The sequence below is a fragment of the Gossypium arboreum genome, chromosome 9 (assembly GCF_025698485.1).
Source record: "Gossypium arboreum isolate Shixiya-1 chromosome 9, ASM2569848v2, whole genome shotgun sequence".
Lineage (NCBI taxonomy): Eukaryota > Viridiplantae > Streptophyta > Magnoliopsida > Malvales > Malvaceae > Gossypium > Gossypium arboreum.
In genome coordinates, this window is record NC_069078.1 from 49,490,423 (window position 1) to 49,516,156 (window position 25,734).

Consider the following 25,734-nt stretch of genomic DNA (forward strand, 5'->3'; position numbering starts at 1 on the left):
TTTTACGAATGCTGAAAATAAATGTAAGAATAGCCACAAAGAAAATGAAGCCAAGTTCATAAAACAACCAAAGAAAGACTTCAATATTAAAAATTCATTTTGCTAATCGAGAACAAGACAATCCAACTATTATTTTTATTTGTCAAGTCGGGTTTATCATAAAATAATGCTCATATTTTGAGCCTATGGAGACGCAACCTCTTATGGCTTGATGTAGTAAAGTATATGTCATCTAACTATAATTGGTGACTTTAGATTAAGGAAATGATTATTCATGAAGACGCCTTTCTAATAACAATATAGAAGTTAATAGAAAGAACAAGAAGTGGGGTTGGAGGCATCAAGTTATGCCTGAAATAAAAGCTAATGGAAAAGGGTTATTAATTAAGCAGAAGCTACTTCAACTCCCTGTTAATAAAGAGTATATGTGAAGGGGAAGGGGGAGGGGCCGGGGTTCCTAAGGCAAGATGGAAAAATAAGATTCACTACTTTATATGATCAGTGGCGGGCATGCAAAGTAATAACCCTTGCAAAGGAAATTAAAGGCCCCAAGCCATTCCTTTCTTCTTTATGCCCACTATTCACTTACTTTCTTACCAAGCTTAGAACACCCTCCCCCCATCCAATTTCGTATATAAAATTGGTTCAATGAAACTGGTGATTCACAGACAAACATTATTTCCGGCATCAACAACAAAAGCCATATATACATATACAGAAATTCAACCATGCCGATATATGACTCATCATCAGAATCCGAGAATGAGATCACCCCACGGGGAAAGCTCTTTGGACGCCAAAGGCCTATGCATGCCATTCTTGGTGGAGGAAAAGGTATTCTTTCCATCTCTCTTTTGGCATACCCATATATATTCACTACTTTTGTGTTTGGTGATAAGGTTGGAATGAAAGAGCCTTGTGTTGCAGACTGAAATCGAAAAGAATTTCAACCAAAGTTTTAGTTATTTGTGTTGTGGTAGCAATTAAAAAAAAAAACAAATTTAATATGAAAATAGTGGATAAGTAAGAATACTTTTTAATTAAATTTATATTTCATACCATATATTAATATTGTCAATAAATCATTTACGTGGATGTTTTGACATTATCAATAACCTTTATAGAAAACAAACTTATTTTATTTTATAATAAGACCACATCAAAAATAAATTCATTTATATATATTTTTTAAATATTTTAATGAACTAATATTGGCTAATTAACGATATTAAATTTTGTTAATGGGAGTCTAATAAAAGTAAATAAAAATTTCAGTTGCTGATGTATTACTATGGAGGAACCCAAAGGTATCAGCCGCCTTGTTAACGGCAGTGACAACCATTTGGTTTCTCTTCGAGGTGGTCGAGTACAACTTCGTCACCCTCCTCTGTCACATCTCCATCACCGCCATGCTTGCCATCTTCATCTGGTGCATTTCTGCTGATTATTTTGGATGGTATATATATATTCTCCTTTTCTTTTTGCTTCCCCACCCTAAACCCTAACATTCATTAATCCAAACCTAATATTGATTCACATTTCATCTCCAAGGAAACGTCCAATGATCCCTCAGTTGTTATCGGATCAAGCTGCCTTCAGTGAAGTTGTTTACTTCTTCCATTGGAGGTTCAATCAGTTCCTTCAAAAGCTCCTCCACATTGCTAGTGGGAATGATCCTGTCAATTTCTTTCTGGTCATTATTTCTCTGTACGTACTATCGGTGATTGGATCTTGTTTCGACTTCGTCAACCTTCTCTTCATTGGTAAGATTTAATCATATCACTATTAATGATTTTTAAAGCATTGAGAGCATTCAAGCAATAATAGTTTTTCTTTAAAGGGCTTGTGAGCATGGAAACACTGCCATATCTGTACACTCGGTATGAGGATGAAGTTGATTATCATGCTGGCCAAATGACTAGAAAGGGGAGCAAAGTGTACAAAAGGTTTCTTAACAAGATACCCAGAGGAACAGTCAAGGAAAAGAAACATTCGTAAATAGCCCAAATGTTACCATTCCACATGTAAATGTAAATAAAATCCTGTAAAATAATGAAATTTGTTTGATGGGGTGGTCTAATAAAACAGACTTACAGTCTGATAAATGAATCTAAATGAAAGCAAAAAACCATTTTCTGATCTCCTCTGTTTGCTGTCCACATTTACACCACTAATTGCTTTGCATTGCATAAGTTAATGGCTTCAGTGCAGTGCTTTGGATTTAAATGATAGTGGGATATGATAGCACCATACTTTTTGTCAGAATTCAATTCAGAATCTTCACCAAAACAAGTAAAACAGATGAATGAGTGGTACATACATGTGTTTTGTGATGCTATAAACAATATCCCTCCTACTTTACATAAAAAATTATTTTAACTCTCCATCATTTATCGTATCTTTTAACTTTTAAATTTGTAAATCGCCTTAAAATGTATGAGAAATATAAATTTTACTGATGTTGACATACTCCTCGACTATAAGATGAATACTACATCAACAATTAATTAATTATTAATTTTAAAAAATAAAAAAATTTAAATTTTTATTTTATTTTTACAAAATTTTAAATAATTTTAATATAACTTTCTATATATATATTTAGATATTTCTCAATTTTTTTAAAATTAATTAATTGTTAATATAACATCCCTATGGCATGATCCACATATATACACACATTAGTAAAATTAATGTTTGTTAATTTTTTTCTAATTTGTGATAATTTGACAAAAGAGTAAATTCAAAAAGTAAAGGAACAATAAATTATATGAATGATTAAAATAAATTTTTAAAAGTTTAAAAATTAAATAAATTATTATGCTTAAAAAATTCAATCAGGATTTGGAAACTCTCTAAAAAGTTTCTATTATTAAAGCTGTTTTTGGGAAGTGTCCACTAATTAGACAAATAATTGCATTTTTAAACTCTCTTCTCCACAGTTAATTTAGGATAAGATTGGACTAGTTCCAGCCTGCCCAAGTTACTACTAAGGAAAAAGTTGCCCTTCAATAATTGAGAATTATAAATATATATATATATATATGTATTTCAAGATGGTGGCCACTAGCAACCATCTAATTAGTGCTGATCACACACAGATTCTCAGAATTTGACTGTCATGGATTAAAGCAGTTAACATATAGCTTGTTTTTTTTTTTTTTTTTTTCCTTTTTATCAATTTTTTGAGTGACAAGAAAGAGTGGAAGTGCATATAAAACCAACCATGCATCATACATATTTCATTTGTAGTGCTGCATGTTGACCCACTACTAATATTTCATGTCAATTTCTGATGGTTCATGCCTGCCAATTCTAGTGCAAACAAGAAGAATCACAAAAAGCTGAGTGGAAAATTAAGGAAATATCTCACTAAGGCTTTCCGGATCTTGGAGCATATATTATTATATCATTCTTATGGTTTTTATTAAGTCAATGACCTAGCTACTAGCAAATATATAAGAACACTCACTACTTGAGTCTTTGGATGCTCATTTCACTCAAGGAAATTAAACCACACCATCCATCAATATCACTAATCAAGGCTTGGGGAAGAAGAAGAAGAAGAAGATGGTTAGGGAACTGAAAGTAATTAGTGATGTGGATGGAGGTGGGATAGGTGGTCTTTTCCTAGTCTTATGGGCTGCTTTGCTCACCCTTTCTTCCATTTCAGCCATACTATTCTCTTGCGCGGATGGTGTATCCAAGGAGAAAACTGACTCAGGTGACACCAATTTTTATGGTGGAGGATGTACTGCTGGGTGTGGTGGTGCTGGTTGTGGTGCAGCTTGTGGTGCATAAATCCTTGATTTCAAAGCTTTAACATGTTCCATTTTAGCTTACTCATTCTGTCTTGAGCATCTTTTTGCTACTTTGAAACATAAAACTTCAAAGATGATGTACTAATTAGTACTAACTATAAAGGTTTATGCAATTACACAGATGCATTCTCAGGGTATTACTGAGTTGCAGGCTGAAGATCATACATATGTATTGCGAGGATATAGCAGTGCATGATTATAATTGATGAGAACAATTATGTCTATATAATGAGATCAAGTTTGAGTTGCTTGTTTATTGCTGTCTTTTCACTTCAGTCCAGTCATGCAAATCAACAAAGAATGTGCATATCGTTCTGCTGTCTACTCCAAGCACATGTTATTACTTAAAAGAGAATGTTTAAGCCAATAAAGTTTAAAGCCCTTGAAATTCAATTTACAGATAAAGAGTTATACTCATCGCCATGAATGAGTTGATTTAGAACTGACAGACAGACAAAAAGGCACAAAGTCCCCTCAACACTTGCATTTTTTGTTTTTATTTATTATTGCAAAGGTCAACTGAATAAATGTTATTATGGATTAAATCAACTAAATGATAATAGTGGCAGCAAAGAAAACAACCCATTTAATTGAAGCGTGTAAAACGTTTGCATTTTTCATTTTTCTTTTAATGGATATTTTATTCCCAATTTTTTTAATATTTATTTGCTAAATATCTTTATATTATAAACAGAAGGTCAAGATGGCCGAGTTGGTCTAAGGCGCCAGTTTCAGGTACTGGTCCGAAAGGGCATGGGTTCGAATCCCATTCTTGACAAGTTTTTGTTACAAGTTTTTGTATTTTTGCCGCGGCTGGGCTAACGGCCCACTATAACTATTTACCTTAATTAATTGGATGAAACTATTTAATATCATAGTATATTTTTAAATAATTAACATAATAATAGAAATATAACAAAAAATAATTAATAGTAAAAATAGTTGATAAAATAAAATTTTTTATATTTTATAAAATTTTAATCATTTTTATATTAAAATAATTATATCTTTATTTTAAAAAATAAGAAAAGTGTTATCAATTCAAAGATTAAAAGATGTTATATATTCGAATAATTAATTTATCAAAATTTTAAATAAAAATTCTAGCATATAATAATGATTCATGTAAATATAAACAAGTGTTGGGTGCAATGATAAGTCAAATTGTATTCTTAAAGAGAGAACACATGTTTTAACCTTGGAGATAATATTGTTGGGAAGAACAATCATAACCCCGAATGTAACGCCCCAAATCTTATTAATTTGGTTCTGTAAGTTTTGACACAATTGTGTATTTGCTTCAGTGGTTAAGTGTTTTGGGTGTGTGTGAGAGGTTCCAAGTTCAACTTTGCAATAGAGTTCCAGAGGTAGTAGAATTCTGAGTAGTTACCAGAGATGGGTCTAGTGGAGGAAATTAAGGGATTGAAGGGATTTACCAAATCGATTTAGTTTCTTTTTTTTTTTCAAACTTTAGTTTTCTCGAAATTCTCTTTTGGTTCTGACATTAATTGCCTTTCTCCCTTTCATTTCTGTCGAAATTTCTTCTTCTATCTTTTTTTTTTCCGATACTGGTTTCGTCTTTACTGTTCACAACGATTTCTTGTTGTCCAATCGAGTATCGTGCGAATTTGGTAAGTGGTGTTGGTGCCTTGAAGTTTTGGTTTTTAAAGTAATAATTGGGATTTTTTTTGTTAACTGTTTTGACAGCCGGAAATCTGGTGCGAGAGGCTGTTCTAGTGCCGAATCGTAGTGGGAAGCGTTCGTGTTTCGCAAGGTAAGGGTTTTACACTAGGGAAGTGTCTAATCCGTTTTGAGGTTTTTCGTTCAGTTCGTTCGTTTAAGAGATTAACTGGGTAAACGTGTTCAATTATAGGCTTGGGTTTGCTTCGGAGTGATTATGCATCAAAAACGAACCAGGTATGTACCTGAAAACACAGAAAACGAGTAGCGACAAAAGCCGAAAAACAAAACTGTCGATGCCACATGGGCGTGTGGTCACTCGTGTGGTAGGCCGTGTGGCAGTACACGACCGTGTGGTCGATGAACTAGGTCGTGCGCGAGTGACACGGGCGCATGACATGACCGTGTGACGGTCGGCGAGGTCGTGTACAAGACACGGACTCGACCAATTGGGTCGTATGGGCCACATGGGCATGTGGGTCCACACGGGTGAACCACATTGGCGTGTGGAATTCTGGGCCAGGCCGTGTGGATAGGTCAATTTGGGCCGTGTGGGCCACATGGACGTGTGAACCCATTTTTCTAGAATAATCTGTAAGGTTGCATGGGTTGCCCAAGTCGATTGTGACCTACTATAGGGTCGGTAAGCATTACTTAGACCCTTGATTCTGTGATCTGATTATGTGATATATGTATTAAGCATGTTACTCTTAGCATGTGTATCTGACCGATTGTATGATCTGTTAAATTGCTTTATAACATGCCATATTTGTATGACGCATTGCATCGAGGTGGGGTTGGTGTTATGATGGAGGAAGTATTTTCAAAGGCTCTCAAGCTTGTTACCTGGCAGCTTAGCTGCAATTATCTGATTATGTGCCGCATTTCAATACAACACGATGTGTAAGGTTGGGTGGGTCGATTTTATCCCCACACGGTGTGTTGGGTTGGACGAGTTGATGTGCGGGACTGGTGGGCATGATTCTGTTATTCTGCTCTGTTATGCATGTTATATCTAAGATGGGCTAAAGCGCAGTTCGTATCTGATTCTATATCTGAGTGGACTAAGGTTCACACCGATTCTATAAAGGGTTTAGGCCCGAAATAACTATTATTGGGATATATGACTGATTTCTGCTACTGTGTATATTTTCTATGGGGATTACACACTGACTTTGTGAAAACTCACCCTATTCTTTTTAATTTGTATAGGTAATCCCTAGACTTGATGGACCGGTGCAGCGGAGGGCTCAATAGTGACCACTACTATCGAACTGCTTATTTACAACTTTTACGGTTACATCGCTTATTTCTTATTGGTATTTTATGTATGACGGACTTTGGGACTGTTTGGGTTTTAATTTGGGATTTTGAGCTGTTAATTATGGATTTATAAAGTATAACATAACAAAGTATGGTTTTCCTAAAATAAACTAAGACTTTTCGTAAATGAAACGGTTTTCAAAAATTATTTGGGTTTCAAAAGCTTCCACGTAAAAGAAATGTTTTAAATCAAATCAATTAGAACACGGTTTCCTTAAACTAGGTAAAAGTTAATAATTGGAACGATTTGAAGGTTAATGCGTTTTCAAAAATACTCTCATGTGACATCGCCAGATTCAACCATAACGTTCAGGCCGGGTTTGGAGTGTTACATTTAGTGGTATCAGAGCCGAGTTGTAAAAAATCGGCTGTGGATTTGGGTTTTAAAGATTGGTTTTAAGGAAATAATTTGTAAATAATTTGAAAATTTTTTGGAAAAAGTTTATGGTACACCGAATCTCCGACGTCGATCCTACAAGTTTCTAAAACTCTGTTTAAAATTGACTGAAAGTATGATTAGAATATACTGAAACTACTTTGGTAGTGTATTACACTAAAAACACTTTAGGTAATGTAAACTAAAAACTATAGTGAGACTACTACTCGCGATAATCGACTCTGAATATTCTGATACTGTACTGCATAAAATATCTGTTAATAAAATACCAGAACTGTTAACTAATGCATAAAACTGCTAATACAGATAAATTCTAAAATTTACGATGAGTGCACGTGGTACTCGTGGACGGGGTACTAAATGCCATGGCAGAAGCCGTAGAGGGGCTCAAGTCGGGTCCTCGTCATCTGAGAATCTGCCTAACTTAGATATTAGGGAGATACCGGTATTACCTGAGACAGAGACTGGGTCTCGAGATCTTGTGATTGGGGACGACGTACTGTCTTAAGTCATGTTAAGGATTTTAGAAAGGGTCGCTGGGCCCAACACTAGATTTGGGGCTGAGGGTTGGTTACAGAACGACTCCGGTCCAATGAGGCTCAGTTATTCAGAGGTTTTGCTAGAGTCGCCCCTAACGTGGCCGATTATTGTATGGAGTCCACAAAGAGAATTATGGATGACTTGGACTTTACCGCTGAGCAAAAACTTAAAGGGGTTGTTTCACTATTTCGCGATGAGGCTTATCAATGGTGGCTGACCGTTAAGGAAGGCACTCAGCCCGAACGACTGACATGGGATCTCTTTAAAACAGCCTTCCAAGGTAAATATGTGGGGGCCAGTTATATTGACGCTAGGAGGCAGGAGATCTTTAATCTCACTCAAAGAAATTGTTTAGTGGCCGAGTATAAGGCCGAGTTCCTAAGATTGAGCCGTTATACGCGAGGCATGGTGACGACCAAGTATGAGCACTGTACTCGATTTGAGGATAGTCTCAAGGATAGTTTAAGTGTTCTGATAGCTCTGCAAAAGGAGCGTGATTTTTCTGCTCTAGTTGAAAAAGTAAAGATCGCCGAAGAGGTAAAGCGCATTGAACGCCAAAATCGAGATAAAAGAAAGATAAGAGGGATTTAGAGCCCTCGAATTCTGGGATGAGGCCTAATAAAAAGGCCAGGACTAATGGGCCAATAAGCGTTGGGCCTCCACTGCACCTACTACGGTGGCGCTTTGTGGACACTGTGGTAGTCACTATCCGGATGAGTGTTGGAGGACTGTTGCACCTACTGAGCATTGTGTTAGAAGTTTTTCATTAAGAACTAGTCAGATGCAAACTCCAGTTATTGACACTACACGACCGTCGAGAGTAGTTCAGCAGCCACCTAGGGGCCGAGATCAAGTCAGGGGTGGTAACGGTATGGGCCAATGGTAGAGAGCATCGGGCAAAGGCGCTGTATCAACTGAGGCGAGGCGGCCTGTTTTGGTCTATGCTGTTCATCGCCGTGAGGACAGAGATGCACTAGACGTCATCATGAGTACGTTTTTAATATTTGATGTACCTTATCTTACACTGATAGACATAGGCTCTACACACTTATATGTAGCTAGTACTATGTTTGAATCTTTGGGGATTCCATTCCAGAGTACTGATAGTGAGGTAACTGTGTTAAGTCCTTTAGGGCAAGCTGTCCAGGTTAATAAGTTATATAGAGACGTTTCGCTACAGGTCCAGGGACAGTGTTTCCAACTGATCTAATAGAGCTTCCGTTGGGGAGTTTGATCTGATTCTAGGGATGGACTGGCTGGTTCAACACCGAGTGAGTCTAGATTGTGCAACAAAAATGGTTGTCTTGAAAACCGAGAAGAACAATGAGGTAGTCGTGATTGGGAAACGATGTGACTATCTGACTAATTTAATTTCTGTGTTGGCAGCAGAAAAGATAGTACGGAAAGGGTGTGAGGCATTTTTGGCCTATGTTAGTATTTCTGATTCTGAGGACTCTTCGGTTAAGGATATCAGAACCGTAAGGGACTTTCTAGATGTTTTTCCTGTGAAACTACTAGGGTTACTTTTGAGCTGAGAGGTAGAGTTTGGGATTGAGTTGATTCCTGGTACAGCTCCGGTGTTTATCGCCTCTTACCGAATGGCACCGAAGGAGCTTATAGATCTTAAGGCTCAGATTCAAGAACTGTTAGATCGTGGGTTCATTCATCTTAGTGTGTCTCTGTGGGGGGCACCTGTTCTGTTTGTAAAGAAGAAAGATAGGACAATGAGGATGTGCATCAATTATCGACAACTGAACAAGCTAACAATCAAGAATAAATACCCACTTCTGAGAATAGATGACTTATTCGACCAATTCAGAGAAGCCTTTGTGTTTTCTAATATCGATCTACGATCAAGATATCATCAGTTGAGAGTAAAGGAAGCTGACGTGCATAAGATGACATTTAGGACTCATTATGGACATTACGAGTTCTAGTTATGCCCTTTAGTTTGATTAATGCACCAGCGGTATTTATGGACTTGATGAACCGTGTGTTTCGGCCTTATCTGGACCAATTTGTGGTGGTATTTATTGACAATATCCTGGTATATTCTAAGTCTGAAGACGAACACGATGAGCATCTCAGAGATGTTTTACAAACTCTTTGTGAGAAACAGCTGTATGCGAAGTTCAGTAAGTGTGAGTTCAGGCTCCTAGAAGTGACCTTTTTAGAATATGTGGTGTCTGCTGAGGGATTCGTGTTGATCCTCGTAAGGTTGAGGCTGCGTTGGATTGGAAACAGCTGAAGAATGTGTTTGAAATTTGTAGCTTTCTTGGGCTGGTTGGATATTATCGATGTTTTGTAAAAGGGTTCTCTTTGATCGCGGTTTCAATGACTAAGTTGCTACGTAAGGGAGTTCCTTTCGTTTGGATTGATGCACAGTAGAAGAGTTTTGATAAGCTTAAAACTGTTCTGACTCAATCTCTTGTTCTGATACAGCCTGAGCCTGGTAAAGACTTCGTGGTATACAGTGATGCGTCACATGTGGGTCTGAGTTGTGTTCTGATGCAAGACGGAAAAGTGGTGGCTTATGCGTCTTGTCAGCTCAAGACTTACAAGATTAATTATCCAACGCATAATTTAGAGTTAGCGGCGGTAGTCTTTGCGCTGAAAATCTGAAGGTACTATCTGTACGGTGAGAAATCTACTATCTACACTGATCACAAGAGCCTCAAATATCTCATCACCTAGAAAGAGTTGAATCTTAGGCAGCGTAGATGGGTTGAGCTGCTTAAGGATTATGATTGCACCATCGAGCATCATTCTGGTAAGGTCAATGTGGTGGCCGATGCGTTGAGTCGGAGAGCCATAATTGATCTGAGAGTGATGTTCGCTCGACTTAGTCTTTTCGACGATGGGAGTCTGCTAGCTAAACTTCAAGTGAAACCGATATGGATTGATCAAATCAAAGATAAACAGTTGGGGGATAAGTCTCTTGAGTTGCATTTCCATTAGGTTGAGAGTGGTGCTACTATTGATTTTGGGATTAACAATGATGGGGTACTGTGTTTTCGCGATCAGATTTGTGTACCAAATGATGAGGATTTGAGACTGTCGATTTTGAAAGAAGCACATAGTAGTTCTTATGCTATGCATCTCGGCGGGAATAAGATGTACCGAGATTTGCGAGAATTATACTAGTGGCCAGGGTTGAAGCGTGAGGTTACTGACTTTATTACTCGTTGTTTGACTAGTCAACAAGTTAAGGCTGAACATCAGTTACCTTCGGGTTTGCTGCAGCCAGTTAAGATACCGACGTGGAAGTGGGATCGAGTAATGATAGACTTTGTTAGTGGGTTGCCTCTAACACCTACTAACAAGGATTCTATATAAGTCACTGTAGATCGATTGATAAAGTCTGCTTATTTCATTCTGGTCAGGACGAACTTTTCTCTGCAAAAACTGGATAAACTCTACATTTTTGAAATAGTGAGGCTACATGAGGTACCTGTCTCGATCATCTCTGATAGGGATTCTCGTTTCACGTCTTGGTTCTGGAAGAAACTACATGAGGTTTTGGGTTCGAGGTTAGACTTCAATACTGCTTTCCATCCTCAGACAGATGGTCAGTTGGAAAAGGTGATTCAAATACTGGAGAACCTGTTGAGGGGCTGTATTATTGATTTTCGAAGCAGTTCAGAGAAGTACTTGCCATTAGCAGAGTTCGTTTACAATAACAACTAGCAGTCTAGTATACAGATGGCACATCACGAGGCACTATATGGTTATAAGTGTCACACTCCCTTATGCTAGACTGAGTTTGGTGAACGACGTATTCTGGGTATGGAGTTGGTTTTTGAGACTGAGGACAAATGTCCTTTTGATTCGAGATCGGTTGAAAGCGGCTTCTGATAAGGAGAAGTCATATGCAGATTTGAAGCGTCGAGTGATAGAATATTCCGTGAGAGATCTAGTATACAGATGGCACCTTACGAGGCACTGTATGGTTGTAAGTGTCGCACTCCCTTATGCTGGACTGAGTTGGGTGAACGACGTATTCTGGGTCTGGAGTTGGTTTTTGAGACTGAGGACAAGGTCCTTTTGATTCGAGATCGGCTGAAAGCGGCTTCTGATAAGGAGAAGTCATATACAGATTTGAAGCGTCGAGAAATAGAATATTCCGTGAGAGATCTAGTATACATATGGCACCTTACGAGGTACTGTATGGTTGTAAGTGTCGCACTCCCTTATGCTGGACTGAGTTGGGTGAACGACGTATTCTGGGTCTAGAGTTGGTTTCTGAGACTGAGGACAAGGTACTTTTGATTCGAGATCGGCTGAAAGTAACTTCTGATAATGAGAAGTCATATGCAGATCTGAAGCGTCGAGAGATAGAATATTCTGTGGGAGATCTTGTTTTCCTTAAGGTTTCGCAATAGAAGAAGATTCTGAAGTTTGGTCGCAAAGACAAGTTGAGCCCTTGGTTTATTGGGTGGTACCGTCTGAAATGAGTGGGGCCAGCTACATACCAGTTGGAGCTACCTCTAAAATTAGATCGCATACATGATGTTTTCCATGTCTCGATCTTGAGGTACTACCGCTCTGATCCTACGCACATTATTCCTGTGGAGGAGATTGATGTTAGACCAGATCTAACATTTGAGGAGGTGCCGGTTCAGATTTTAGATCGCAACGTTAAGGTCTTGCGTAGGAAGTCTATCCTCTTAGTGAAGGTGTTATGGCAGAATAATAGCATTGAGGAGGCCACGTGGAAGCCTGAGGATGCGATGCGGCGACAATATCCTCACCTATTTTGATCAGGTAAATTTCGAGGCCAAAATTTTCTTTTAGGAGGGTAGAGTTGTAACGCTCCAAATCTTATTGATTTGGTTCTTTAAGTTTTGACGCAACTGTGTGTCTGCTTTAGTGGTTTAGTGTTCTAGGTGTGTGTGTGTATGAGGTTCCAAGTTTAAGCCCTAGCTTTGACGAATTTTGGCTTTTTCCTAAATTAAGCCTTAGCTTCTAGTCAGAATGTTTATATTAAAATATTTATAATTTCATATCAGAATAGGCTTGCTGGTTTAGTGGTTCAGACATGTGTTGGTGTGTTAAAGGTCTGGAGTTCAAATCCTTGCGTGAGCGAGGGAGGTTTATTTTTGTTCAACTCTGCAATAGAGTTCTAGAGGTAGTAGAATTCTGAGTAGTTACCAGAGATGGGTCTAGTGGAGGAAATTAAGGGATTGAAGGGATTTACCAAATCAGTTTAGTTTCTGTTCTTTTTTCAAACTTTACGAAATTCTCTTTTGGTTCTGACGTTAGTTGTCTTTCTCCCTTTCATCTCTACCAAAATTTTTTCTTCTATCTTTTTTTTTTCCGTTCGTGGTTTCGTCTTTGTTATTCACAACGATTCCTTGTTGTCTAATCGAGTATCGTGCGAATTCGATAAGTGGTGTTGGTGCCTTAAAGTTTTGGTTTTTAAGGTAATAATTGGGATTTTTTTTGTCAACTATTTTGATAGCCGAAAATCTGGTGTGAGAGGCTATTCTAGTGCCGAATCATAGTGGGAAGCGTTCGTGTTTCGCAAGGTAAGGGTTTTACGCTCAAGAAATGTCTAATCCGTTTTGGGGGTTTTTGGTTCAGTTCATTCATTTAAGAGATTAACTGAGTAAATGTGTTCAATTATAGGCTTGGGTTTGTTCGGGAGTGATTATGCATCAAAAACAAACCAGGAGTATACCCGGAAACATAAAAAATGAGTAGTGGTAAAAGCCGAAAAATAAAATTATCGACGCCACACGGGCGTGTGGTATCCCGTGTGGTAAGTCGTGTGGCAGTACACGGTCGTGTAGTCGATGAACTAGGTCGTGCACACGTGACACGGGCGCACGACATGGCCGTGTGATGGCTGGTGAGGCCGTGTGCGAGACACGGACTCGACCAATTGGATTGTGTGGGCCACATGGGCATGTTGGCCCACACGAGTGAACTACACGAGCGTGTGAAATTCTGGGCCAGGCCGTGTAGGCCACACAGGCGTATGAGTCCACACGGGTAGGCCACATGAGTGTGTGAGCCTATTTTTTTGGAATAATCTGTAAGGTTGCACTGGTCGCCCAAGTCGACTGTGACCTACCGTAAGGTCAGTAAGCATCACTTAGACCCTTAATTCTATGATCTGATTATGTGATGTATGTATTAAGCATGTTACTCTTAGCATGTGTATCTGACCGATTGTATGATCTGTTAAATTGCTTTATAGCATGCCATATTTGTATGACGCATTGCATCGAGGTGGGGTTGGTATTATGAAGGAGGAAGTATTCTGAAAGGCTCTCAAACCTGTTACCTGGCAGCTCAGCTGCAATTATCTGATTATGTGTCGTATTTTGGTACAGCACGATGTGTAGGGCTAGGTGGGTCGATTTTATCCCCATACGGTATGTTGGGTTGGACGGAGTTGGTCTGTAGGGCTGGTGGGCATGATTCTATTATTCTGCTCTGTTATGCATGTTATATCTGAAATGGGCTAAAGCGCAGTTCGTATTTGATTCTATATCTGAGTGGACTAAGGTTCACATCGATTCTGTAAAGGGCTCAGGCCCGAATTAACTATTATTGGGATATATGACTGACTTCTGCTACTGTGTATATTTTCTATGGGGATTACACACTAAGTTTGCGAAAACTCACCCTATTCTATTTAATCTGTGTAGGTAATCCCCAGACTGGATGGACCGGTACAGCGGAGGGCTCAACAGTGACCACTATCGAATTGCTTATTTACAGCTTTTGCAGTTACATCACTTATTTTTTATTGGTATTTTATGTATGATGGACTTTGGGACTGTTTGGGTTTTAATTTGGGATTTTGAACTGTTGATTATGGATTTATAAACTACAATGCAACAAAATATGGTTTTTCTAAAATAAACTAAGATTTTTCGTAAATGAAGCGGTTTTAAAAAATTATTTGGGTTTCAAAAGCTTCCGCGTGAAAGAAATGTTTTAAATCAAATCAATTAGAACACGGTTTCTCCAAACTAGGTAAAAGTTAATAATTGGAACGATTTGAAGGTCAATGCGTTTTCAAAAACACTCTCATGTGACATCGCCAGATTCAGCCATAACTGTAACACCCCCTACCCGTATCCATTGCCGGAATAGGGTACGAGGCATTACCGGAGTTTACTGAACATTTTCAGATAATTCTGAGTCATTTATTATTCAGATTTTGAAAATAATCATAACGTCTTTCTATTGGGCCCTCGAAGCCCCAAACATACACTAGAAACCAACTGGAATTAAATCGAGATTATAGAAAAAAATTTCACAAAATCTTAAATTTTATTTTCATCTAAGTACTTACCATTTCAATGCTCCTTATAATTAAACATGTTACCATTCAATCAATAGCTTGGTACTTGTCTAAGCGTCAAACAACATCACTGTTAGTATACTTGCACATATTTCATATAAATTCAACATTGATATACTTATTTTCTCGACATGTCACACTTGAGTTTAATAATTGTCTTTACTTACATAATTTCCTTGTATCAACATATCAAAGACAATCATATATGTACATGTCATGAAACATATCATTCTCTTACCGTTTTTTTCATAACTATATATCAATCATTTCATTATATCAATATTTCATGCTCCATCATTTCCATATATTTTATGTATATTTATTCCGTAAAGTTTATATCAAACTTAACATAAATTATATTCCATGTACTTATTCTTATTTCGTTTATCTATCTTCATAATTATTTCATACAACTATTTTGTACATATATTTCCATATGACCAGTTCTTGTAAGCATTTCGCACAACCATTTCATATAACCATTCGTCATCCGGTACATATTACCTGAATATCAATTGTTCATTAGATGTCATAGCGTCTCCCATCCACGGTCTTATTTATCTTTGACATGATGCCATAGTGTCTTTCAACTATGGTTTTACTCATTTTCTGTCATGTTGCCATGGTATCTTTCAACCATGGTCTTACACATTTCATATCAGGTTACCATGGTATCTTTCAACCATAGTCTTACACATTTCATATCAGAGAGCACACTCTCGTGAACCTCATCCTTATAGTGGGATTACCAGTCCAGGCTAAATCCCCTATAATATAAACTCATAGAGTATTGTCGGGATTATCAGTCCAGGCTAAATTCCCTGCAACGACAATTACTCTAATGAGCTTGGATCTGAATTACCGTCGAGCTAAATTGAGACCCTAATTCGGATTACTGTCCGGCTAAATCCATTTTCCACATATTCTTCGAGAGGGCTATATCAAGATAGGATCACCTGTCTGGGCTAGATCCTTTTTACCATCAATTCCCTTTCAGAGATTCATCGAATTTTTCTTTCATTCAACTGGGATTTCTTCCCCCTTTTTTTTTATCAAATATATCAATGTTTTATCAATTTTCATATAATAAACATTCAAATCATATTCATATAAAAAGTATACATTTCAAGCATTTAAGAATATAATTCAAGTTACACGAACTTACCTAGCGAAATTGTAGAAATATCAAGATTTAGGGGCATTTTGGTAATTTATCATTTTCCCGATTTTCACTCGATCTTAAATTGACAATTTTATTCAATTTATTAATTTGGATAATAAAACAATTCATTCCCTTCAATTTGGTCATTTTTGACATTTTTACAAAATTGCCCCTGAAGTTTTACTTTTATTCAATTTAGTCCTTAAGCCTAAAACATGCAAATTAGCCATGCTAGCTGGATATTCATATATATTTTCCTCCTCCTCCTCTCCATTCCACATCCTTAATGTATATAACACACTTGTAAGTAACATCATCTATAATTTTTATTATTTACTTTTATGAATATTCAAGCTGTCTATCTGTGTCATAGTCACTAAATTATTTATATCTGGAGCTATAAAACTCCAAATTAAGATCCGCTAATTCTATCTGAAACTAGACTCATATATATTCTTACCATAAAATGTTCAGAATTTTTGGTTTATCGAATAAGTACAGTTTATTCTTTAAAGTTACTCATGTTCTGCTGTCTGACAGTTCTGACCCTTCTTCACTAAAAACTAATTATATCCTTGTACAGAATTTGAATGATATTCCCGTTTATTTTTCTTGAAAATAGACTCATTCAGAATTCTAAACATATAAATTTAAGCCCATAACTATTTCAATCCAATTTTTGATGATTTTCCAAGTTCAGAACAGGGGAACCCAAATATATTCTGACTTTGTCTCACAAAATTCATTATATCTCATGATTTACAAATCCATTGCTTACACCGTTTCTTCTATGAGAAACTAGACTCAATAAGATTTAATTTCATATTTTTTTCATCTTCTAATTCGATTTCTACAATTTATGGTGATTTTTCAAATTTACTCTACTGCTGCTGTCCAATATTGTTTTAGTGCAAGCTATTTATTACCATTTTTTTCCCTTAAGCTTTAATAAATAACAATTTCGTCCCTACTCAATTAGCCTCTCAATTGAGCTGATTTTTCTCAATTAACACTTTATTATATCACTTTAAACTACTTTACAACTTTTGGAAATCATAATTTCAGCACTAGACTTTAATTCCAAACATTATCACAACTAGGTCCTAAAATCAATTTCCATTAATTTTACTTAAAAAAATTATCATAAATCAAAATTAAAGCTTCAATTCTATGTTTATTCATCATATGTTTCCAGCACTCATCCATAAGAACTTTAAAAATTAGCCCTTCAACGTAGAACTTATGAATTACTTAACTTGAATTTCTATCAATTAAACCCTTATTTCATCATTTTACTCAACATGAACATTATCTAGAAATCTATTAACTTTCAAAATATCAACTTAATTTTATCAAAATCTTGTTTCAAAGCTTCTAAAACATCAAAATTAAGTAAAAATGGCTAAATTGACTTACCTATTAAACTTCCAAGCATTACACCTTCAATTTTCCCTTTTCTTCTTTCTTTTCTCTTTTTCATTCTTTCCTTCCCCTGCTCTCTGTTTTTCTCTTTTTCATTCTTTCCTTGCCCTGCTCTCTGTTTCGTTTGCTTTGTTTTCTTCATTTCTGTCCTTTTTTCATTCTTTTTCATATATATATATATATATATATTTATACTTAAATAATAAATATTATTTATTTATTTATGTGTATATTATTAGTACATTTGTATTTATTTATAACCATACATTTGTCATTATTTAATATATTTATCATATAAAATCTTATAATATAATTATTTAATTAATAAATATCTTTTATAAAATAATAAATATCTATTTAATATCTAATACATGTTTTACAAATATATGTATTTTATCCATACACTTGTATATTTTATTTACTATACATTTGTCTTTGTACTAATTTATTTATCATATAAATATCTTATAATATAGTTATAATAAATTAATTTAATATCATTTTACTAATAAATATATATATTTTATAATTTGAAATCTAAGTAAAAATCTTATGCTAAATGGCATAATTTCCATTTTGGTCCTTTTATTTTCTTTTAATCTATAATTAAACTTTCACACTTTATTCAATTTAATCCTTTTATCAATTATCCTTAATTAAGCTAAATTCACTTAATTAAACTCTAATTAACCACTTAATTAACTTTTTAAAATTTTTTTTATAATTATTTACGGATCCATTTTTCAGTAACGGAGACTCGAAAATACACTTTTTCCGATAACCGTAAAATTTGAGTTATTACAATAACGTCCAAACCGGGTTTGGGGTGTTACACGAAACATGGACTATAAAACGAAAAATGAAGAATACCAAAAAATACGACACATGAAAATATAATAATTTAATTCGTACTTATAATATATAAAATTCATACATAATTTATTAACCAATGAAATAATTAAATATTTAGCACAAAGAGGTATTGTTGACTCTACATTGACTTCCTGAGCATGACCGCCCGTCCTAATTGTGAACATACTCCCAATACAATAAAAAGTTTATTTAGGTTCTACTAACTTATATTGATAGAATCTCATGATACGTGCATATGATTATCCATTACACATTTAATGGGATTGAATTCTTCTACCCATATATACTAGTAGACAATGGGACCTCTCCTATAAATACCTTAAAAAAATTATGCATAGAGGATCGACCTTTTTGCAACCTGAGCACTTGTCTTGTCAATTAGCCTATCATTTCTGGCTCTCGACTTCTACGGATGAATCAACCTCCATTATCCACTCCGAACTCCTCTTTATCCTCCTCTCTTATTTTACTCTATATCAACAAAATATAAATAATGATATGTGAAAATTACTTAATTATAAAATACATAAGTTCTTAATGAATAATAAAGGTAGGCATTTTCAGTAAAAAAAAAAACATTAAATGTTAATTATAAATATAAGGCATAACATATAGATTGACCCTTGAATTTTTTTTGGATCAAATTGATCCTTGAGGTTACCATTAGTTACACAATTGTTCCTTACAGTTAACATCATTTGTTTTTAAACAATTAGATGAAGTGGCGAAATTAGGATGTGACAAGTGGGCAAATAAGGGAATGACATGTGTCTTCTACTTTATTATTCTAAATTTTTAAAATATATATAAATATATAATAAAAATTCAAAAAATAAAATATATAATTCAATAAAATAATAATTTTCAGAAAAATAAAAAATATAGTTAAAATTTAGAAAATTTTAAAAATGTATACAAATTTCAAATAATTTAAAAATGTTTTATAAATTAAAAAAAAACTTGATCGGTCAATACCTGGTGAATGTCAGTCAATCTTTTGAATATTTATAATACTTTTCCTTTTTTCAATTTTTGAAAATTAAACTAAATTTTGAATTTTTAAAAGTTTTTAACTTTTTTTATTTTTGTAAATTTGTAACTATTTTTTATTGGTTAAAATTTTAAAATATTTTTGAAATTTAAACTATTTTTATTTTAAAATTTGATTTATCTTCCATTTTGAACTTTTATAATATATATTTTTATTTTTTAATTTTAAGCTTTTTTTATTTTTAGAATAATTAAAGAGAAGACATGTTCTTCTATTTGTCCACGTGTCACATCTATGTTTATGTTATGTTATTCATCGTAAGCATGAATTTATGTAATAGATATCAACCTCAAAAAATCAATTTGATTAAAATAAAACTTAAAAGCCAACTTAAAAAATTTATCTAATTTAATAACAAATGTAAAATATACAATACAAATTTTGAGAGTTCAATCCTATATCTTTTGGATGTTATTTTTAAAGGTAAATGTAAGAATGAAATAAATAAAGTTTCAAGCACTATTATTTACTAAATATTTAGTATTAAAGGAAAAACTATTTTTCTGTTAATATTATATTATTAAGATATCATAACTAAAGAACCTAACTACTTTTTTAACTCATTTCTTTATTCTTTTTAAAATTTCATGAAAATATATAAAATTTGTTAACTCCTTTATAATATTTTATGTTTGGATGAATTATATAAATTTATGTTATTTCTAATCATCATAACATTTACTCATATATTATGATATAATATGAATTTTATTGAAGATGATAATATAATTTTTACTTGAATTTAACAATTACATTTAATTTAGTATTTGTATATTTTATTCACTTTGGCATCTAAACTTAGCAATTAGATTCATTTTAGTTCATGATCTTGAAAAATATAAAAGTTCGATGACGTGATACTCTGAGATTATGCCACATCATCACTTGAAAATTTAAAAAAATTTATATAAATTGGCGTGATACAATCTTAAAGTGTTGCATACAATGCTCTAATAATCGATCAAACCACTGGTTTTCAATTCAATAGGTTTGATCAGTTCAACTACTAGACCAACAATTAGGGGTAAGCCTTTGATCAAGTCAAATTGAATCGAATGAAATTTTTTTGATTTAATCAAGTTCACAAATCTTATTTTATCATCCTAACTTGATTTGAAATTTTCTCGAATTGAGTTGAGTGAGATAGAGTTCAAATCGAATATATTTATTTGAATTAAATTAAAAAATGACTTTGAATCCTTGTAGCCATTGTCACCTACATAAGCAAATTTGTTATTAACTTTTATCCCCTTATATTTATTTATTAATATTTTACATACGGATTAGCTTCTTTACTTGCTTAGTTGCTTCAATTATCTTTTGATTCTTGTCACTAGAAATTAAAAAATATATTAAATGTAAAAAATGTGATTTTTAATAAAAGTTATTTTAAAGATAAAATGTGAAATTGATACCAATAAAAATTTTAACATGAATATTTTATGGCATAATCAATAATTTAATTTTAAGATAAATTAATAAATATTCAGCATAATTAAACAATTCAATAAAATAAATAATACAAAATGTGAAATTTAATTCAATAATATAAATAGTATACATAAATTAAAAAAAAAGAGGTATACTAGGAAATAAAAGTTTTGGGGGAAAGTGAAAAGAAAAAAAAATTGAGGGGTTTAAGGGAAGTAAAAGTTTGGGGGGAAAGTAAAAAGAAAAGTTTTGGGGGTTTGGGGAAGTAAAAGTTTTAGGTGGAAAACAAAAGGAAAAAAGTTTTGGGGGTTTGAGGGGAAGTAAATGTTTTTAGGAGAAAGTAAATTCAAAAAAAAATCGAGTTGATTCGTTTAACTTGATTAATTCGGTTTGGATAATTTAAATTTTGAACTTTTTTTTTCAATTTTTTTCGAGTTGAATCGAATTTTACTCGCCCTTACCAACAATAAATAATCACAAAATTTTAAAAAAATAAATTTTTTTATTGAATTTGTTCAACATGTTCAACTTCTAGTTTTTGTAACAATTTTTTTATTTTTATTAATTTTGAGTAGTTTGCGATTCAATTAGTTCAACCCTTTTGCTTGGACTAGTATACCAAGAACACTGGTTATATCATCAAATTTTGATAAAATCCAAGTTCAACAATTAAAATGGATCTAGTTGACAAATTTATGTACCAAAATGAATAAAAATATAGAGTGAATCTAGTTACCAAATTTAAAGGTAAAAATTATATAACCCTAATTCAAACAATATAATTTTTTAAAAAATTACAAAACCAATTCACAGCTATCTTTTAGATTAAGTATATGTATGGATTAAAAGATAAATTAAAAAAAAGCCTTATTTTTGAAAAGTGATGATATTATGTAAATTAAACAATTTATTATAACAATTTGAGGTATTAAATAATTTTTTTCGAGGTCAGTAATTTAAATGAACACAATTTGCTTTTACCTATATAATTAAAATTACATAAAATAGAATATTGAAAGAGACTCTTCATTTATTTAAATATATATATATATATATATAATTTTGTAAAAATTTTAATAAAATGACCAAATTTAATTGCTTAAAACCCACAATACCTTGGATTTACAAATATTTAAGACATAACATCGACAAGGAAACTAAAACAAATCACTACAACTACAAAATGGTAGTGAGTTGGGTGAAAATTGTAGCTTTATTTAGGAAGTCGATGGCACCAACACTAATGCATATAGTCCTCCAAACTCCTTTTTGGATTTTCGTAGTAGGTAGTCTGTGGATTTATTAAGGATGACATTTGCTGATTAAAGTTTCAATTTTGCAGCCTGGCTAACTTTGTGATGTTCATGTATGAAGAAACTAACAAGGAGTTTAGTTACATAATTTATGGCACCTTGCCCAAGTCCCACCACTTATCATATAACAGTCTCACACTCATGATAAGATCTAAATCACTCCCTACCAAGTTTTTCCTGAAAACTTGCAAAATGCATTCATAAAATAATTCCTAATACAACAGTATAAAGTGCTTCGAAATATTCTTTACACAACCAACATTTTTATTATGTCATCAACATTGTTTTTGCACTATTTATACAACTTACAACCAAAATGTCTAACAAAACACACGGAAAGATTGACAGAAGACCGTGTACAGCAATCTCTTATATGGAACAGAGCAAAGTTCGGTTTCACGCAGTAGCTTCCTTTCCTTCATGGAGAATCATCTGATCAAAGTGTCAGATCCCTGAATATCCACAGAAGAAACAAGTTGAGAGAATAAGGAGTATATATTCTATATACATATATAAGGATTTGACAGTGTAAAGTTTGGTTTCATGTCCAATCTTACCATATGTTATATGTGAATTCTCTCTCAAAATTATTCTAGTTTTTAGGTCCTACTACATGTACACCTTATCTGAAAATATTCCAATTTTCACTTTGTTGCGCTTTCTATTGAATTTAGTCTGGTTCTAGCTGATCATAACTGCATTATTTGCTATTAGTATTCTACTTGTAAGCTCTTAAAAGATAAAAACATGATTATTCTATATACGGATTTCATAAACCAAATTAATGGAAGTTTCAGAATTTGAACCTTATTAACAGGTTAAAGATCAAGTTATAAGTGCAAACAAAAACATGGTAGTAAAGAGAAAGAAGGGAAATTCTTACTCGTAAGGGAAATTCTTACTCTAACTCAGTCAGTTAGTCATTTGAGCTATGAATATTATACTCTGCCCCTTCCATGCTCATGGTAGTAGTAGCATCATCGGCTGATGTGGTGAGCTCATCTTCAAAGTCCTCAGATGATCTTTCCATAGATAATAGAAATGGCTTTGGAGGTATTTCAAGGAGCTCAACATTGCCTTCAAGCATTTCTAAAACCTTACTCATCGAAGGACGATCCGTAGGCTTTATTTGTATACACCAGAAAGCAACTATGATCATTTTCCTTACAGTTTTCTTTTCGCTCTCAGTGGCATCTTCCACTTCTAAATCCTCCCCTCTATCAAATCGGTCATAAATCCAAGAAGGAAAATATATTTCACTAGATTGTCTGGCTTGTGCATTCAAATTGCTTCTCCTTCCCGCCATTTCCATTAACAACATTCCGAAACTATAAACATCAGCCTTATGTGTGATATTGCCAATGTTCTTGTAAAACAATTCTGGAGCAATATATCCGAGAGTACCTCGTGCTGCAGTGAGAGACACAATACTGTTATCTATAGCATTCAATTTTGCAAGACCAAAATCTGAGACTTTTGGGGTGAAGTTTTCATCTAGAAGAATGTTATGCGGTTTGATATCAAAATGCAAAATCTGCATAATACATCCCTGGTGCAAGTATTCTATTCCTTGAGCTACTCCGATTGCAATCTCAAATACTTTTTCCCAGCTCAAATTGATGTTCTTTTCTTTTGAAAATATGACCTTATCTAAAGAACTATTTGGCATAAAATCATAAACAAGGGCTTGTTTCGATCCTTCTACACAAAACCCCACAAGTCTTACCACATTAACATGATGAATTCTTCCAATGGTAGCAACTTCATTGATAAAATCTTGCCCTTGAGATTTTGACAATTCTAACAACTTTATTGCAACAAAATGACCGCTTCGAAGCTTTCCTTTGAATACAGATCCAAAGCCACCCTGCCCTAATTTTTCTTTAAAGGATTCTGTCATTCTCTTTATGTCTGAATAAGAATATCTTATGGGCATTAACTTGTTTTGCATTCGAAGAAATTCTTCAATTGTATCATCCACACACAAGTGTCTTCTTCGAAACTTAAATACTACAACTATACTCAAGCTTGAAACCCCGATTAGAGTTCTAATAGCAATAGCAACTCCTGTACAAGAAAATCAGTAATTCAAAGGCATCAACATAAAAAGCATAAAGACAAAAATTTCTTGTTTTATCTGAATTAGAGTTATGTTGATTCGACTCATAATTATATAACGAAAACCAATGATTGATTATATTAATAATCGTATAGTAAAAACAAAAGTGTTGGTAAAATTGATTCTCACCTGTTAGAATAAGGAAGATAAACTGGGTCCCTGTCAAGTGAAAATGAGTAAAGATTAGTAATTCTAAAGCAAACACACAGGGAATTCCAATGGAACACTAAAAAGCAGCGTACTTGAAGTATAATAATTAGTATAAGTGACCAGCGATGGAAAGCCGTGGGCGAGAAATATTCGAAAGCTATCGAAGTAATTGTAGAGGATGAACTTCAACCGCCATAATCTACATTTCAAAGGCTAATTCAATAAAAACAATGTTCGTTTTTCTATAAAGTACAAAAGGAAATTTATTATTGTTGAGAAAGTCGAATTCTTTAAGAGCAATTATTGAAGTATCGTAGACACTTCAAAGACTCCCCGATGTTGATGGCTCCCCTCAACAACATTGGCAACATAAAATTGATTGATTGTTGTGAAGTTTTACATTTTGGCAAGTGTGATGTTGTTGCTGGAACGAGGCGTGTATGCGCATTCCGATGGCACGTCATAACCCATGAGAAGCTCCCGGTGAATATCGAAAATGGATAGACGACGCAGAGCGCTGATGTTAGAAGACTGCAACCGAACGGGTCTCGGCACCTGGATTTCCACGGTGCAAGACTCATCAAAACCAGTGGCGTTCAGCGAGTCGGCGCTAAATAAAGCATAAAAGTAAGGGTAGGGAGAGGAGGCGTTCGCGCAAGGAGCGGCGTCGACGTAGAGAGAAGAGGCCATGGGTGCTCGGCAACTCACAAAATAGATAAAATCAGTAACTTCTCCGCATACAAGGGATTTAGGAAGAATGGAGCATTGTTTAGCGTCCAGACTCTGATCCACCAATCGAATTGTTCCAAAGCCATCATAAAAGATGTCTGCAACATAGAAACCCAAATCACTGCTCAAGAAGGTGCGGTTATTTTGGCAAATCAGTTCATAGGAAGGAGGGCCACACTGGGGAGGGTCGGCTTTTAATCTGAAAGGGGACCTGATGTTGGTTAAATTTCCGCAGGAAGAGGGGTTACAGCCTACACTTGTGAGTCGTCTCGCACCATTAACAGCTTCAAAAAATGAGAAAGCAGCAAGGGAAAGCAAGCCTAATGTTGCTGCAAGTTTTGTTAACATGTTAGAATTTAATAAGCCAAAAGAATAGAAGAATGACGAGAAGATGATAAACGTAAA

The 25,734-nt window shown here is 34.3% G+C and overlaps 2 protein-coding genes and 1 non-coding gene across 4 annotated transcripts; 2 read left to right on the forward strand and 1 right to left on the reverse strand.

The window, feature by feature from the left end:
* Nucleotides 1–318: 318 nt before the first annotated feature.
* Nucleotides 319–2,139, forward strand: LOC108455905 (reticulon-like protein B9). Its single transcript, XM_017754481.2, has 4 exons — nucleotides 319–834; nucleotides 1,276–1,456; nucleotides 1,552–1,763; nucleotides 1,841–2,139. Exons 1-4 carry the CDS (start codon nucleotides 729–731, stop codon nucleotides 1,996–1,998), a joined length of 657 nt encoding a protein of 218 aa, XP_017609970.1. The 5' UTR covers nucleotides 319–728; the 3' UTR covers nucleotides 1,999–2,139.
* A 2,379-nt stretch (nucleotides 2,140–4,518) lies between these two features.
* On the forward strand, nucleotides 4,519–4,599 carry TRNAL-CAG (transfer RNA leucine (anticodon CAG)). The gene has a single exon. It is a non-coding gene; the product is annotated as a tRNA-Leu (tRNA).
* Nucleotides 4,600–22,502: 17,903 nt separating this feature from the next.
* LOC108456652 (PR5-like receptor kinase) lies at nucleotides 22,503–25,677 on the reverse strand. 2 transcript variants are annotated; one of them, XM_017755217.2, is made up of 5 exons: nucleotides 25,001–25,677; nucleotides 24,693–24,799; nucleotides 24,580–24,609; nucleotides 23,234–24,398; nucleotides 22,503–22,783 (listed from the first exon to the last, which is right to left on the reverse strand). In XM_017755217.2, the coding sequence occupies exons 1-4, from the start codon at nucleotides 25,675–25,677 to the stop codon at nucleotides 23,248–23,250; spliced, it is 1,965 nt and encodes a 654-aa protein (XP_017610706.1). In that variant the 3' UTR covers nucleotides 22,503–22,783; nucleotides 23,234–23,247. The 2 variants fall into 2 exon arrangements, with proteins under 2 accessions (XP_017610706.1, XP_017610704.1); XM_017755215.2 differs by having other exon boundaries at nucleotides 23,215–24,398.
* Between the last annotated feature and the right edge of the window lie 57 nt (nucleotides 25,678–25,734).